Source organism: Aulonocara stuartgranti, assembly GCF_965226115.1.
Source record: "Aulonocara stuartgranti genome assembly, chromosome: 13".
NCBI classification, from domain to species: domain Eukaryota; kingdom Metazoa; phylum Chordata; class Actinopteri; order Cichliformes; family Cichlidae; genus Aulonocara; species Aulonocara stuartgranti.
Genome location: NC_138949.1, coordinates 9,546,485 through 9,561,620, shown reverse-complemented (window position 1 = coordinate 9,561,620; position 15,136 = coordinate 9,546,485). Strand labels below are relative to the sequence as shown.

Here is a 15,136-nt window from a genome sequence, read left to right as displayed (position 1 = left end):
GAAAGTTTCTGCATTCATACAAACCCTCCTGTCATTAAGCAGACTCAGCACAGAGCAGTTTTATTAACAACTCCTCAGCTCAAGGAGACTGTTGTTGTTTTTACTTACTAAATGTTGTAGTGTAAAATGATTGCTGCAAGCAAAGTGTAATAAGTGGAGTTGTGGATTATGTGTCAAGATAACCAGTACTGAATGATTTTAGAAACTGGAGCTGACAAAGGTCAGGAAGACAAAGAATTGGAGGAGAAATGTTTTTCAGTTTGATCTGTGGATGTGTCCTATTAAGATTTAGCCTTGAAAAATAAAATGGTTGAAGTTTGTGTGATTTTGAATCGTGTTTTCAATGCACTTTTATTACATTACAATATGCCATTTTCTTGTAATCTTCTATTATTGTAGCATCTTTACCTTACAATATGAAGCGCCTTGAGACAGTGTTGGGTTGTTACAGTGTGGCGCTATATAATGAAATTAAATTGACTATGTAATGTGAAACATTAAGATTTAATCTTTACCTTTAGCTTTTTTTAAATTTCTGGAATAATAATAATGTTATTTTAAATGAGCAGGTGCCGCGAGGGCAGAGCGTCCCTCTCGGATGACGTCACGTGTAGGCACCTTAAAGCCTGCATGAACGAGAGCACTTCTCGCCGGGTGCGGTGGCGCGCGCCTGTAATCCAAGCTACCGGGAGGCTGAGGCTGGCGGATCGTTTGAGCTCAGGAGCTCTGAGCTGCAGCGGACTATGCCGATCGGGTGTCCGCACTAAGTTCGGTATCGATATGGTGCTCCTGGGGGAGCTCGGGACCACCAGGTCGCCTACGGAGGGGTGCACCGGCCCAGGTCGGGAACGGAGCAGGTCAAAGCCCCCGTGCCGCTCAGTAGTGGGATCGCGCCTGTGAATAGACGCTGTAGTGCAGCCTGAGTAATACAGCGGGACCCAGTCTTTTTATACTCTTTCCCCTCTCCACAGAAATATACACACAGCACACACACTTAAATATCATGTTTTTACAGTTTATAAAAGCGTCAACGCAGTTTCTCTCTCCTCTTTTTCCATTGAAAACCACCGCTGTTTGTCGGTTGCACAGCGCCTCCAACTGGAGGAGCGGCGCAATGACCACCACTCGCGTCATTTTAGCTAAACGAAATTTTATGCATAACTACGCCCACAAGATGGCGCTAAGCTAGCAGTGTGCGAGTCTAGTTACACCCAAAAAACTTAAGCGAAGAAGAAAACGCTTCTCTTCCTGTGTAGGGCATGTGCTTCCTGTGTCAACCATGCACATGTGGTAAACAAGCGCAAGCATGGATTTTTCAAGTAAGTGGAGTGATCTTCCCAAAGGTCCGAGTCTGAAAAATCTGACAGATGGAAGCTTTGGCCACATGAAGGACACCCAGCATGCTGCCATTCAGGATCTGACCAAAGCTCACATCGAGTCGTTTGACCAGGCAGTCACAGACGGACTCAACCGCGTTGTGCAGGTCAGCAAATGTTTCTTCAAAGTTCTCAACAATGTGATGAATCACTTCATTAAGACCAGCGATTAACCCCAACTAGTTAAAACTACGATTAATAGCGTACACTGTGTGACTCGGAGTTGTGTAAGCTTGTCTTGAGCACGCAGTGCAGTGATATGCAGTGAGTTACTGTAGGCCAGTGAAAGCCACCATAACAACGATGAAATGAGTGAGTGAAGAATTTGGTTTCCTGCTGGTCGACTAGCTGCTGGTATCATTTCCAGCAGTATTTTCTCTGAAAGCTGCTCAACCTGCTGTGAACATCCCTCTTGCAGTTGCTTCCCATAATCTTTGCCTTTCTTACGTTTCTCACTTTTCCGTCACCTTTCCCAGTCCATCCCCCCCTTAGAGTTCATGTTCAAAAATGAACGGATCAGCCTTGGTTTCGTTGAAGCTGCCATCCAAAACCCAGTGGTTGCCAAAGGGAACATCTGCAAGGAAATGAAGGTGTTCCCAGCAGAGTGCCGGGGAAGAAGATGCTCGTACAAAGGGAAAATAGTGGTAAGCCTGAGTCGTGTTTATATTCCCACAGCAACGTTTTAAAATAATCCATGTTGACTGGGTGAGTGTTGACTCATTTCAGGCAGATGTCAGCTGGTCGATCAATGGAGTTCCCAAAGGCATCATCAAGCAGTCTCTGGGTCATGTGCCCATCATGGTGAAGTCCAAGCTGTGTAACCTGCATGGCATGTCCCCCAAAGAGCTTGTAGAGCATCACGAAGAAGCCGAGGTAGGATATGGCAGCTGTACTTTTAAACTGAGCCAGGATGGGTTTAAATATTGTCCTATAATACCAGCATCAACTTTGACAGGAAATGGGAGGTTATTTCATTGTGAATGGAATTGAGAAGGTTATCCGCATGCTGATAATGCCAAGGAGGAACTATCCTATCGCCATGTCAAGACCCAAGTGGAAGAACAGGGGTCAGGGTTACACTCAGTACGGTAAGTATTACTTCTAAAGAAAACAGTGCAGCAATGAGTCCACGCCTGCATGTTTTCACCGGCTTTTTCTTCACTCAGGTATTTCTATGCGTTGCGTGAGGGAGGAGCACACAGCCATCAACATGAACCTGCATTATCTGGAAAATGGAACTGTGATGCTGAACTTCATCTACCAGAAAGAGCTCTTCTTCCTCCCACTAGGCTTTGCATTAAAGGTGAGCAAGCCTGCAGCTTTCATTACAGAACAGTTAATGATAAAAATCCTTTAGGCTCATTGTGTGCTCATTTGCTCTCATGTTCCTCAGGCTCTGGTGGACTTCACAGACTTCCAGATCTACCAGGAGCTGATCAAAGGCCGCGAGGACAATTCTTTCTACAAGACCTGTGTGTCCGAGATGCTGCGCATCGTCATGGAGGAGAACTGCACCACCCGCAGCAAGGTGCTCAATTACCTCGGAGAGCGCTTCAGGGTTAAGATGAACCTCCCTGAGTGGTACACAAATGAACAGTGTGCCAACTTCCTGTTAAAGTAAGTTCTGGGGATGGATACGGTTGACACCCGTTCTGCTTTATGTTTGGTGGTATGTTTATTTAAAAAAAGGGGCTTACTCTGTTTTGATCAGTGAGTGTATCTGCATCCACCTGAAGTCAGACGTGGAGAAGTTCTACTTGCTCTGTCTGATGACGAGGAAGCTCTTCACTTTTGCCAAGCAGGAGTGCATGGAAGAAAACCCCGACAGTATCGTGTGCCAGGAAGTGCTCACTCCTGGTCAGCTCTACCTCATGTTTCTGAAGGCAAGAATCTTCAATATTTTTCTTAGTTTTTTTTGTCTTTGTCCTTTCTCCTTTGCTGAGCAGGACTGTAGTAGCATTTCAGCTGCTCCTCTTAGGCAGATCATTTGCCTCCATCTCACCCGATTGCTAACATCTTTCACAGCAGCCCTCTGCATGTCCTCCTTCACTACATTCATGTTTCTTTTCTGTGGACTACTTCTTGTCTTTTTACCTGACTGCTCCATGTCCACAGTCAGTGTTGGGTAGTAATGGAATACATGTACAGTGGTCCCTCGCTGTAACCTTTCACGTCCTCGCTGTTTCGCGGATTTTTTTGGTGCAATTTTTCATGTTTTTTTTGTTTTGTTTTTCCAGCACATTGTGTTCTGCATCCTGATTGGCTGTAGACCATTGTCAGTCAATCTCGTGCCGTGTCTCCTTTACAGTACAGAATGCGTTCAGCTTGTTAAATTTACGTAAATCTTCGATCGCTAGCAGTGTGCTGTACTGTATGTTTGTAACTTTTCTCCCCAACAAACACAATGTCGACAAGACGTTTTGCACCGTCAAAGGCAACCGCGGGTGCCTTTGCCTTCATTTTGTAATACTGGACTTATTTTTCTACAAAGGTTTGAACTTTGAGAGCGTTTAAGAGAGAAAAGTGTTGTGCCTGTCTGCGAAAAGTGTATAAAGTGTGTAGTAAGGGGTTTTACAGCCTTAAAACATCTATAGTAATTGTAAAAAATAAAGTTGGCTACTTTGCGGATTTCACCTATCGCGGGTTATTTTTGGGACATAACTCCCGCAGTAAACGAGGGACCACTGTACCGGCATTATGTATTTAAAATAACTGTATTCTATTACAGTTACCGTTTAAAAAGGTGGTATTCAGAATACAGTTACTTTGTTGAAATAAATGGATTACACGGCGGTCTTTTCCTGATTCATATGTTAGACTGTGCTCTCTTTTGGTATTTCCACGCCGGTGGAAAGCCATTATGGCGAGTAGCCTTCAGTAATAGTAATAAATCACACAGCAGTAGTACATTCATGTAGTTGTAAAAAGCATGATAATATATTAACTAATCCAAAGTATTTGGAATACGTTACTGTCATTGAGTAACGTAACGGAATACCTTACAAAATACATTTTGGGGCATGTATTCTGTAATCTGTAGTGGAATACATTTTAAAAGTAACCTTCCCAACACTTTCCACAGTGCTCACACAAAGTGTCTTCTTCCACTTAAGCCTTCAGTTGTGTGATTTAACCACTCAAACGTTTTCGCAGGAGAGACTGACTGCATGGCTGGTGTCTGTGAAGCTGTCCTTTGACAAGAGAGGCAGCAAAGTGACCGGAGGATGGAGCTCTGAAATGATGATAAAGATGCTCAACATGGGAACTGACTTGACCAGACCATTTGAATATCTGCTGGCCACTGGAAACCTCCAGTCTAAGACAGGTCCTGTCCAAGACTAATACATGGCCAGCTTTGAAAATTCACTAAAACATTCATTCATTCATCTAAAAATGTGCTCCCTCCTCCCACAGGTCTGGGCATGCTGCAGAACACCGGGCTGTGCGTTGTAGCTGACAAGCTCAACTTCATTCGCTACCTGTCTCACTTCCGCTGCGTGCACAGAGGAGCAGCGTTCGCTAAGATGAGGACCACCTCTGTGCGTAAGCTGCTGCCCGAGTCCTGGGGCTTCCTGTGTCCTGTCCACACTCCAGACGGCGAGCCTTGCGGACTCATGAACCACATGACAGCCAGCTGTGAAATTGTGGCATTGACCTTGTCCACCACGTCACTGCCTGCTCTGCTCTGTTCGCTTGGTGAGGACTGACTTCAGGCAGTTGTTGTACAATCTTACCCAGGACCAAAAGCTAGTCCATTGTCTACCACAGAACTAGACTCTATAGATTTGTGACAATTAGGGAGGAGAGGTCGGCGCGTGTGCTTGCAAATGAGAGACATAGCAATACTTTCATGAATCAATTGTTAAATAATACTTTTTGTAAGATATTCCAATAACAGTGACCTGCCTGTGGGGAAACGTCATTAAAGTAATGCTGAAATAAAAGATTAACTCAGGCAGTCATTGATATACTTCGTAGGCCTGGCCAGGTAAAGTCTCTGCACGTGGCACTGGGTTGAAATGCGTTTGCTGTATCTGCTCGTTTAGGTGTCACTCCTGTGGATGGAACTCCTGGTCGGGCCTTTGCAGACTGCTACCCTGTGGTCTTGGACGGTGCTGTTGTTGGCTGGGTGGAGGCTGACTTGGCTCCAGTTGTGGTTGAATCACTGCGCAGGTTCAAGGTATTGTCTTCTGTTAGCTGCTCCCTTTAGCTGCACCACAGTGGATCATCTGCCTCCATCCCTAGCATCCTCCCCTGTCACATCGGCCCTCTGCATGTCCATCCATGAATCTTTTCTTGCTCTTTTTCTCCTGCCTGGCAGCTTTATCTTCAACATCCTTTGTCCGGTATATCCACTGTCCCTCCTCTGCACATCCAAACCATCTCAGCTTTGCCTCTCTTCGTTTATATTAATTTCTTATTGCCTCCATCCTGGTCTCTCCCAATGAAAAGCTATGATAACATAAGCTCCACCTCTTTTTGTCAGTTCATCAGAGCAGGTCTTGCTACCTACTTAAATCCCTTTTGCTCTTGTTGCTATCACCTCTGACACTGGTCTCCATCCACTCTACCCTGCCTACACTCTCTTCTTCACTTCACTTGTGCACTGTCTGTTGCAGGTAGGGCTGCCACAAACGATTATTTTGATAGTCGACTAGTCACCGATTATTTTTGCGATTAGTCGACTAATCAGATCATCATCCATTGGACGTACAGCGTACAGCTTATTGCACCAGCAGCATCTGGTCTTATATAACTATCATTAGCTTACAGCTTGAAGTGTTTGTGCTAACTAAAAATAAAGACAAGATGGTAGTTTATTAATTTTTAATGAAATTTGCAGATTGTTTCGGTGAAGTTTAATAAACTCCTTGCTTTCTAAAATATAACAGGACACCGGAGTATATTATCCAGCGTCTCACACTTCTGATGATCAGCTGTCTGCTTGAAGTTTATTTAGCTGTGCAAAAACTATAACTTTAATCTCAGACAAACCGATTTACTCAGGAACAAATAAAATACTAAAGAAAGCCAAACAATAACATTTTAAGTTATCTAAGTGACTTATATATCATGTTTAACCTGAGTAGCGAAAGACAGTGGTGGGTTTGAAAACGATTTGCCGGGAGTCCGGTGTTCTCACGGCTCTAGTTAGCCTTGCCCCCGCCTAGCTATCGAGCTAGTGGGTAACAGACGTCTCCGAAAACGTCGGAGAGCTTTTGAAAATATGTGGTGTCTTGATAAACTGAGCAGATATTTGAGGTTTACACAGCTACATTCTCGCCTGAAAATATGTTAAACGTTTATTTTGTGACCCAGAAAGAATAATAAGAGTATAGTTAAAACTAACTAGCTGCCGCCATTGTTGACAGCTGCGCTATGAATTCTGGGACACAGCTTCTTCTTCTTCGGGGTTTAACGGCAGCTAGCATCCTTGTACATGCAGTGCTGCCATCTTCTGTTTCAGTCCGTTATTACACCCTTAAATCCTACTACTCATTCCTGCGTCCTTTGTGATCTTACAAAGCTTCAAACGATGCGTCGACTATTAAATTAGTCGTCGACGATTTTAATAGTCGACATAATCGTGACTAGTTGACTAATCGTGGCAGCCCTAGTTGCAGGTTCACGGTATACTAACTCCTGCTTGGTGTCACCTGTGTATACTGTGCAGAAAACTGATCTTTAAAACTCATACCTCCAGGTGTTAAGAGAGAAGAAGATTCCTCCCTGGACAGAGATTGTCCTGGTTCCCAAAACAGGCAAGGCCAGCTTATATCCAGGCCTGTTCCTCTTCACAACACCTTGTCGCATGGTGCGGCCTGTACAGAACTTGGCTTTTGGCAAGCAAGAGTTGATTGGCACCTTTGAACAGGTAATGTGTTAAAAGTGGAGGGTTTTTTTGTAGCTGTAAGAGCACCGTTTTAGTCCGAGCACCTTTTCTCCTTTGCCTGCAGCTTTACATCAATGTCGGAATCTTGGAGAATGAGATTGAACCAAGAGTAACCACACACCAGGAGCTCTTCCCTCACAGTATGCTCAGTGTGGTGGCAAACTTCATCCCATACTCTGACCACAACCAGAGTCCCAGGAACATGTACCAGTGTCAGATGGGTAGGTTATTTGAATCTTTTCTTTGACAGTTTTGAGCAAACCTACATTTTCCATGAACCACTGTGCTCATTCCCCTTATTTCAGGTAAGCAGACTATGGGCTTCCCGCTACACTCTTTCATGGATCGCTCTGATAACAAGCTGTACCGGCTCCAGACCCCACAGAGCCCACTAGTCAGGCCTTATATGTACGACCACTACGGCCTCGACAACTACCCCAGCGGCACCAACGCCATCGTGGCCGTCATATCCTACACAGGCTACGACATGGAAGATGCCATGGTGAGTTAAATGAAACTGTTCTCTATTTTTAATCGGGATAGGGTTGAACTCTTGACACATGTTGTTTTCATCAGATTGTGAACAAGTCGTCATGGGAGAGAGGCTTTGCCCATGGAAGTATCTACAAGACGGAGCTGGTGGACCTGGCAGAGAAGGTGAAGGGAGAAGACGGCGTGGTGTTTGGAACCAAGCCAGGCGACCCCAAAGTGAAAGAAAAACTAGACGCTGATGGACTGCCCTTCATCGGATCGGTGCTTCAGTATGGAGACCCTTTCTACAGCTACATCAACCTCAACACTGGGCAGACCTTTATCTCCTACTACAAGTACGCGATAACATTTTTGTAGCAGTGTGATCATTTTTCATCAGCTCAGTTGTAAAATACCTCTGTTATTCACATTTTATGGTTTCTCTTCTCTGTTTGCAGGAGTCAGGAGGCCTGTATTGTTGACAACATAAAGGTCTGCAGTAATGACGGCGGCTCAGGCCGCTTCAAGCGCGTGTGCATCACTGTACGAATGCCCCGAAATCCCACCATCGGTGACAAGTTTGCCAGCCGCCACGGACAGAAGGGCATCCTGAGCCGCCTGTGGCCGACGGAGGACATGCCCTTCACCGAGAGCGGCATGACTCCGGATATCCTGTTCAACCCCCACGGCTTCCCCTCCCGTATGACAATTGGGATGCTCATCGAGAGCATGGCCGGCAAGTCGGGCGCCCTGCACGGCCTCGGCCACGACGCCACACCCTTCACCTTTTCCGAGGAGAACTCGGCGCTCGATTACTTTGGCGAGCTGCTTCGGGCGGGCGGCTACAACTACTACGGTACGGAGCGGCTGTACAGCGGACTGAGCGGTCAGGAGCTAGAGGCAGACATCTTCATCGGCGTGGTCTACTACCAGCGGCTACGTCACATGGTCTCCGACAAGTTCCAAGTTAGGACGACAGGAGCACGAGACAAAGTGACCAACCAGCCCGTAGGAGGAAGGAACGTGCAGGGAGGCATCCGTTTCGGGGAGATGGAGCGAGACGCCCTGCTGGCTCACGGCTCTTCATTCTTACTTCACGATCGCCTCTTCAACTGCTCAGACCGCTCAGTGGCTCAGGTGTGCGTTGACTGTGGCAGCCTTCTCTCCCCTTTGTTGGAGAAACCGCCGCCCTACTGGTCATCCATGCGCCACCGTAAGACTGTCTGCACCCTGTGTGGCAAAAGTGACTCTGTTGACTCGGTGTCTGTTCCTTATGTCTTCCGCTACTTTGTAGCTGAGCTTGCTGCAATGAACATCAAAGTCAAATTAGAAGTCAAGTGAATTTTATAGGATGTAAAGATTCATGCCTTAAAGCGCCAACCCTGCACACTTTGTTCAGACGGGTCTCAATAAAGCTGCTCAAATCATGCGTGCCAACAGAAGACGATAAACGCATAACATGATGTCCATGAAAAGTTTTATTAGCCCCAAAAACATGACCAAGTATCAGTGTATGATGGGATGCACGGGTTGACAATCTTCTGCGATGAATAAAAATGTTCAGTATCAGGTTAATTTGTCATTGCTACAGTAGAAGTCAAGACTACTCAGATCCATTAAGAGAAATTATGAAATATTAAAAGTGCCACATTGGACTAAAATTTCACACATGACCACAAAATGCACTGGAAATATAAAGTGTCCTGAAAATGTCCCCTTGGGGAAAGTGTGTGCTTAATACTTTACTGAGGTGCTACTAACAGTAAATTAGTGTAAAAGTGATCAGGATGAAGTAAAGGCACTGAGCCCGTTTCCCACAAAATCGTATTTTCTTCAAACAAAACTGTTTCAAGCTTGATTAAATAAGAATAAATTAAAACTGTCTAAAACTATTTCATCACAACAATGGAAAAGAGGGAGGGGTGAGCAGCTCTGGGTGAAAGGTGAGTTGCCTACAGTGCTGGGATCATTACTTTTTTTTTTTTTTTAATTAATGCGTTACATTACTCACTGGAGGAAGTAATTTGTTATACCACTCATGATATTAAATACATTAGCAGCCTCTTATATAAACCTTACCGGGATTTATGCTTCAGTGAGAATGCTGTGACCACTGGTGTAACCTGTAAATACACGTTGGCTCAAAGTAGTCGACAAACACTGTCGACCAGTTCAGTACGTCATTTCCTCTTGTGCATTTCCAGCTACTGCTTTGTTGAGGTTTTTGGATTTATTAGTAAGAGAATAATCGTCTCAGTATTATGGATAAATAATAATAGCGTCAATATAAGGACTAGCAAATGTCAGGAAATTCCTGGAGGGAGATTACTCAAACTATTGGAATCACCACAATGAAGACCTGGATGCAGGAGGAAAAGAAGGCCCAGTGTCTTGACTGATACAGCATGTAAAACATAACCACATGGTAATTAACACATACTGCGCCGGCACAAGTATAAACGCTAGCAATGAAGACAGCCGCTTGCGTAGTTTATGTCGTAGGCTCTACAAAGCAGAAGTCTAAATCAAGCCTTAGGCTGCACTCCCACAAATCCCAGCCTATTGAGGACATAAATATTCTCTTATTTTAGTTTTAAGTGTGACTGCAAAGTTTAAACAAAAAGACTTTGAATGGGTCAGCACTGTGATTCTACTGTAGAAATGGAGGATACAATGCTGACTGCTCATTACTGCCTTTGTTACCTACTAAAGAGCAGGCTTTGGCTGCTCAGCTTTAACATCTGCTTGGCTTCCTGAATGCTAGTTTGTGTGGGCGTGCTGTATGTGCTGATGCTCGCAATGAGACGATGTTGTCTTAGCAGTATGATGCAGTTGTTTCTGTCCTGGACACAGTTTGCACTTTACCTGTACACTCTTGTACTTTTGTGCAATAAAACAAAAATAATGTCCATATTCTCCAATTTTCAAAAGTCTAAAGAGCAGGTAACCTAGTAATAGGACGGCTGGTGATTCAGTCCCCATCTGCTCCAGTCTGCACGCCTTGGGCAAGATACTAACCCCAAGTTGCCAATCCATCGGTGTATGACACTGTGAATGTTAGATAGAAAGCACTTACATAGGTAAGGCATAGAAAAACAGTGCTCGTATGAATGGGTGAATGAGGCAAGTTTTATAAAAGCACTTTAGTTCAGTCCATTTAACTCCTCCCAGCACACAAGCTGAAATTAGCTGATTATATACACGTGTTTTTATTTCATCATGCAGGTAACTTTGTGTAACTGAAGAATAAATTATAACTAATGTGATTACTGAATTGAATACAGAAATGCATGTGCTATGGAAAAATTTAACGTGATTACAATAGGGCATCAGTCTGAAATGCCTTGAACCCAACAGTGCCAATGTCAAAAACATGCTTAATAATCTCGTACAAGTATCTTAACTGTACTCGAGTTTTTAACTAAATGCAATTACTTTGACTGCCTCATGTGTATAATAGTGAAGCTTCAACACACATTTTCTTACAGACTCTATGTTCAAAATTACGGTGTCTAAAATCCCAACCAGAAACCTCAAATTAAAATGCACCTCGTTGAACACTGGAAAACTAATAGGAGTAGTCATATCTAAATCAATTATATCAATAGGTAAAAATTCCCACAACATCTCAAGTAAAACTCATTCACTCTTCACCAGTTGTTCTTATTGCAGCTGTGCCAGAATATCTGGTAATTCCAGAACAGTAGTGATAGTGTAGTCTGGCTTCTCTGACGCGCCCCCCCCTGCACTATTAATCCAAACTGTGGCCCGAACTCCGGCATTCAAGCCCCCCTGAATGTCTGTGTCCAGAGAATCTCCCACCATCACACAGTCCAGAGCCTCTACCTCCAGCATGCTGAAACACAACCTGAAGATGGAGGGGAATGGTTTCTGCTCTTTGTGTTCTCCTGCGATCACAATGGCATCGAAGAACTCCTCACATCCAGCCGTCGCCACTTTCTCTCTCTGGGTCTGGGCTACGCCGTTGGTCAGCAGCAGCAGCTTGTATCTGCTGCGCAGCTGTTTCAGGAGGTTGCATACTTGAGGAGAAAGAGTGAGAAGCTCCAGACGACTGCTTTTCCACATGTTATAACACTGAGCTGGCAAAGAAGGCGTAGAGCAATTCCCTACAGTCTCCTTGATGCTTTCCTCCCAGTGATGCGCACGGACATCATCTATGGTTTGACCAGCTGAGCAGTCAAAATTCTCATGGAACAGCTTCTGCTTGAACTTGTCACAAATGGTGCAGACGGTGCTGTCATCAAGGCCCAGCGTGGTCTTCAAAAATTCACTGGTCTGTATGAAATTCAGAAATTCACCACAAGATGTTAGCCTCCAAAATCCTTTTTTTCATTTTATGCAAATGCAAATGCAAAAAATAAAAATAGTCATCTGTGGCTGAAGAACAACCAAAGATACAAAGAAGGGCATTTATTTAGGTGGTTGTAGGGGCTTTAGTATTCTCGTACTGTAAACAAGCAATTTTGAGGTGCGACAGGATTTTAGTTCCTCACATGTATTATGTGCTTTTTTTTCTGATTTTTCCATGCTTTAGTGGCATTTGGAATTGTTGTAGCAAAAAAGATATATATAAAACAACTTTTTTTTTTCTAATCTCCCTTTCTTTATTCTCTTGTACAGTGTGAGTGTCGGGGATGGTCATCTCAGACGCACTGCTCTGTCTGTGAGCACACCCATCCACTAGCTGTTCAAAACTTTGGTTTGCAAGGATTAGCCAATCCGAAAGTTTTAGAAAGAAGGACAAACGGAGCCCCTGCCTGTTTAGTGATTAGCTGAATAGTGGCCCCTTCCGGACTCCGTATGCGGTCCTGCCAATCGGACAATAAAAGTGAAAACTAGGCAGCAACAGCAGCGCAAACGTCCATAACAGCCACTCAGTTAGTTAAAATAGACAATAAAGAGCCCCGAACTGAAGACAGTAAAATAAATGTATCATTGGGTTGACTGAAAGACGTCACTAGTCTACGCACTTCCATGTAAAACTTACAAAAACCGACTTTAATTAGCTGACGGAAATAACTTAAATTCTAGGCGAATTATTTCTTTATTTTATTACCTTTTTTAGCGCCACTTCACCTGCTCGACTCGTTTCAATGAGCGTGTTGTCCAAATCAAACAAAATCGCTTTCACAGCCATGTCGTCAGCGGTAGAGGAGTGCTCTATCATTCTACGCCAAAACGCTGGTCGTTTGCGGAAGTGCTGCCGAGTGAAACGATTCATGGGAGTTGTAGTTCTAATTAACATCAATCCATTGCTATGTAGCTGTTGGATGGAGAGAGACTTCACATACTTAATTCAACTTCTGCTTCTCCTGAATTTGAATATTTGAATGAAATGCAAATGAATGAAGTTTTATTATTATTATTATTATTATTATTATATTCCTCCCTAGTTATTCCCTCTTATGTATCCCCGGTATTAATTGTTAATTAATTTTTTGAGAAAACTAAAAAGAACATGATCGTCACGTGAATCGAATAGCCTTCAGATAGTTCCCGGAAGTGCTTAGCGGGTAATTACAATATATAAATACAGAACTTCAAAATTGCCTTTCCTACTGTAGTTTGTATTATACAAAAAGTGTAGTTAAATCTGTGGATAGTTTAACTTGCAAGCCTTACCCTCATATATTTTAAACTTGGTCTTTTTTTTTCTTTTTTCTTTTTTTTAAAGAATGCTAAATAACCACAGTCAAATAATAATATAATTACTATATTTTCTTGGAACAAAATAAACATTTTTAAGTTAATCATTTTCTGACAGTTGTTCTTCCTTGTTCTTTCAGTCATGTCGTGATAACTCTGACCGCTAATCTCTGACTAAGACTTTCGGGAAACGACATAATGGGACTGTAAGGTGACTATAAATGATGATTAAGTGCACTAGCATGAGGATAAGTGCTCTTTCTTATTAAATACAATGCACACTTAGTATTTCGAATGACTTACTCAAAGAGCTCTGGGCATTGTGATGTTTTTCCTCGCGATGGCGCCATTAAAACGAGGTATTGCATTCTTGCGTCCAGCATTATGTTGCAGATGAGATTCCTCGCTTTTTGTAATGACAATAATTTTAGTTCTTGTTTCCCCGATTAATAGTTACTAATACCTTTGATTATAACTTTATTCACAATTTGTCAAAATATAAATACAAATATTTGCAAGCAGTACAATAGTACAAGTGATATTTACTTGAAATGAAATACATCAAATCAGTCAAGAATCTGATCACAGTGACTCAACAAAACACAAAACATTTACACAGTTTTTGGAACTCAGCATCTATAGTGCATTGGTCTTCATGATTTAAACAACTTGATGAGATGTATTCTATAGTTCATGACATAAATTCTCATTTATATTTTTTAAACTGGAGTTTTTATTTTAATCCTTTAACTATTAAAAAATAATAAATTAAATGTTACTGTCCATATATAGGTTTTAATTTGTAAGATTTTTTTTGCTATATCGTGCAATGTATTGGTTTAAAAAGTCACTGTAAAATTTGTTCAGGTTTCTCAGAAAAAGAAAAAAAATCACACTGAAAGGTCCCAAAAACTCATGTATCAAATATAATAGTTTTGGCTTTACAGCTTTAATTTATATTTCTAAAGCCCAAATATAGCAGCTTTCCTAAACGTATCCATTGCCTCATTGTGATTTAGACTCTGTGCACTATTTTCCACAGCCCTAGTTCCCTTTTAATGCGTGCACTTTGTCTGTGTCCTGCTTATCTTAACCACCAGAAGGTGATGATAGAGCAGGAAACCATCAGTGTCATCGCTTGTCTACATAAATTGCCTACGTGACTCTTGACCAGGCATATTTCTAATTTAAACCATATTCCGTGACACACACTCTTTCAAAATAAAAACATACCTCAGTTCTTATGCAACCTGTCCTTAACGCTGTCTCATCTGGCAGTGAGCCAGAGGTTCACACGCAACAGTGTGCAAGCCTGTTGTACTCTTGTACCAAACCTGATCAGAAATCACAACAATCCTTTCTCACGTTACTTCAGAGGATTCTGTCTGCAGCTCGAGCGATTGTGCCTTTTTACAGAAACTGGGGCAAAAATAGTGTGGGAGGCTTAACCCGTTTTTATCTGCCAGACCAAACAGCACTTGATGCTTGCATGCGAAGGATACGCTTATTCAAATTACAGACGTGCATTAAATGAATCCAAAACCTCTTTTTTTTTTACTCCTAAACTTAAAAGGGGAAACGAAACATAAACAGTGAATGAGTGAAGAGCACACTTACAAGTGTAAAGATGGAATTTCCCCTCTCATGTGAGGGGGGTGGGGGGTACAAATAACTTCCCTAATTCTTGTCACTCTTTCCAAGAAAGTGCAGGCATCTGAATGACCGATGA

At 42.9% G+C, this 15,136-nt stretch overlaps 2 protein-coding genes across 2 annotated transcripts; one reads left to right on the top strand and one right to left on the bottom strand.

Annotated features, from left to right (window-relative positions):
* Positions 1-640: 640 nt before the first annotated feature.
* polr1b (RNA polymerase I subunit B) lies at positions 641-9,309 on the top strand. Its single transcript, XM_082557543.1, has 15 exons — positions 641-1,483; positions 1,853-2,020; positions 2,103-2,249; positions 2,332-2,464; positions 2,543-2,679; positions 2,770-2,993; positions 3,088-3,259; positions 4,530-4,701; positions 4,791-5,072; positions 5,423-5,556; positions 7,081-7,251; positions 7,334-7,490; positions 7,575-7,771; positions 7,846-8,096; positions 8,199-9,309. Exons 1-15 carry the CDS (start codon positions 1,307-1,309, stop codon positions 9,079-9,081), a joined length of 3,405 nt encoding a protein of 1,134 aa, XP_082413669.1. The 5' UTR covers positions 641-1,306; the 3' UTR covers positions 9,082-9,309.
* A 1,538-nt stretch (positions 9,310-10,847) lies between these two features.
* nanp (N-acetylneuraminic acid phosphatase) lies at positions 10,848-12,982 on the bottom strand (the record flags this gene model as incomplete). Its single annotated transcript, XM_082557544.1, has 2 exons — positions 10,848-12,036; positions 12,818-12,982. The coding sequence occupies 2 exons, from the start codon at positions 12,980-12,982 to the stop codon at positions 11,404-11,406; spliced, it is 798 nt and encodes a 265-aa protein (XP_082413670.1). The 3' UTR covers positions 10,848-11,403.
* Positions 12,983-15,136: the final 2,154 nt, after the last annotated feature.

Bases quoted from the DNA above. Each gene is read 5' to 3' on its own strand.
- polr1b (XM_082557543.1), top strand. From the start codon at position 1,307: ATGGATTTTTCAAGTAAGTGGAGTGATCTTCCCAAAGGTCCGAGTCTG. The intron at 2,680-2,769 runs GTGAGCAAGCCT...CATGTTCCTCAG, and splicing joins CACTAGGCTTTGCATTAAAG to GCTCTGGTGGACTTCACAGA. The intron at 7,772-7,845 runs GTGAGTTAAATG...TGTTTTCATCAG, and splicing joins ACGACATGGAAGATGCCATG to ATTGTGAACAAGTCGTCATG.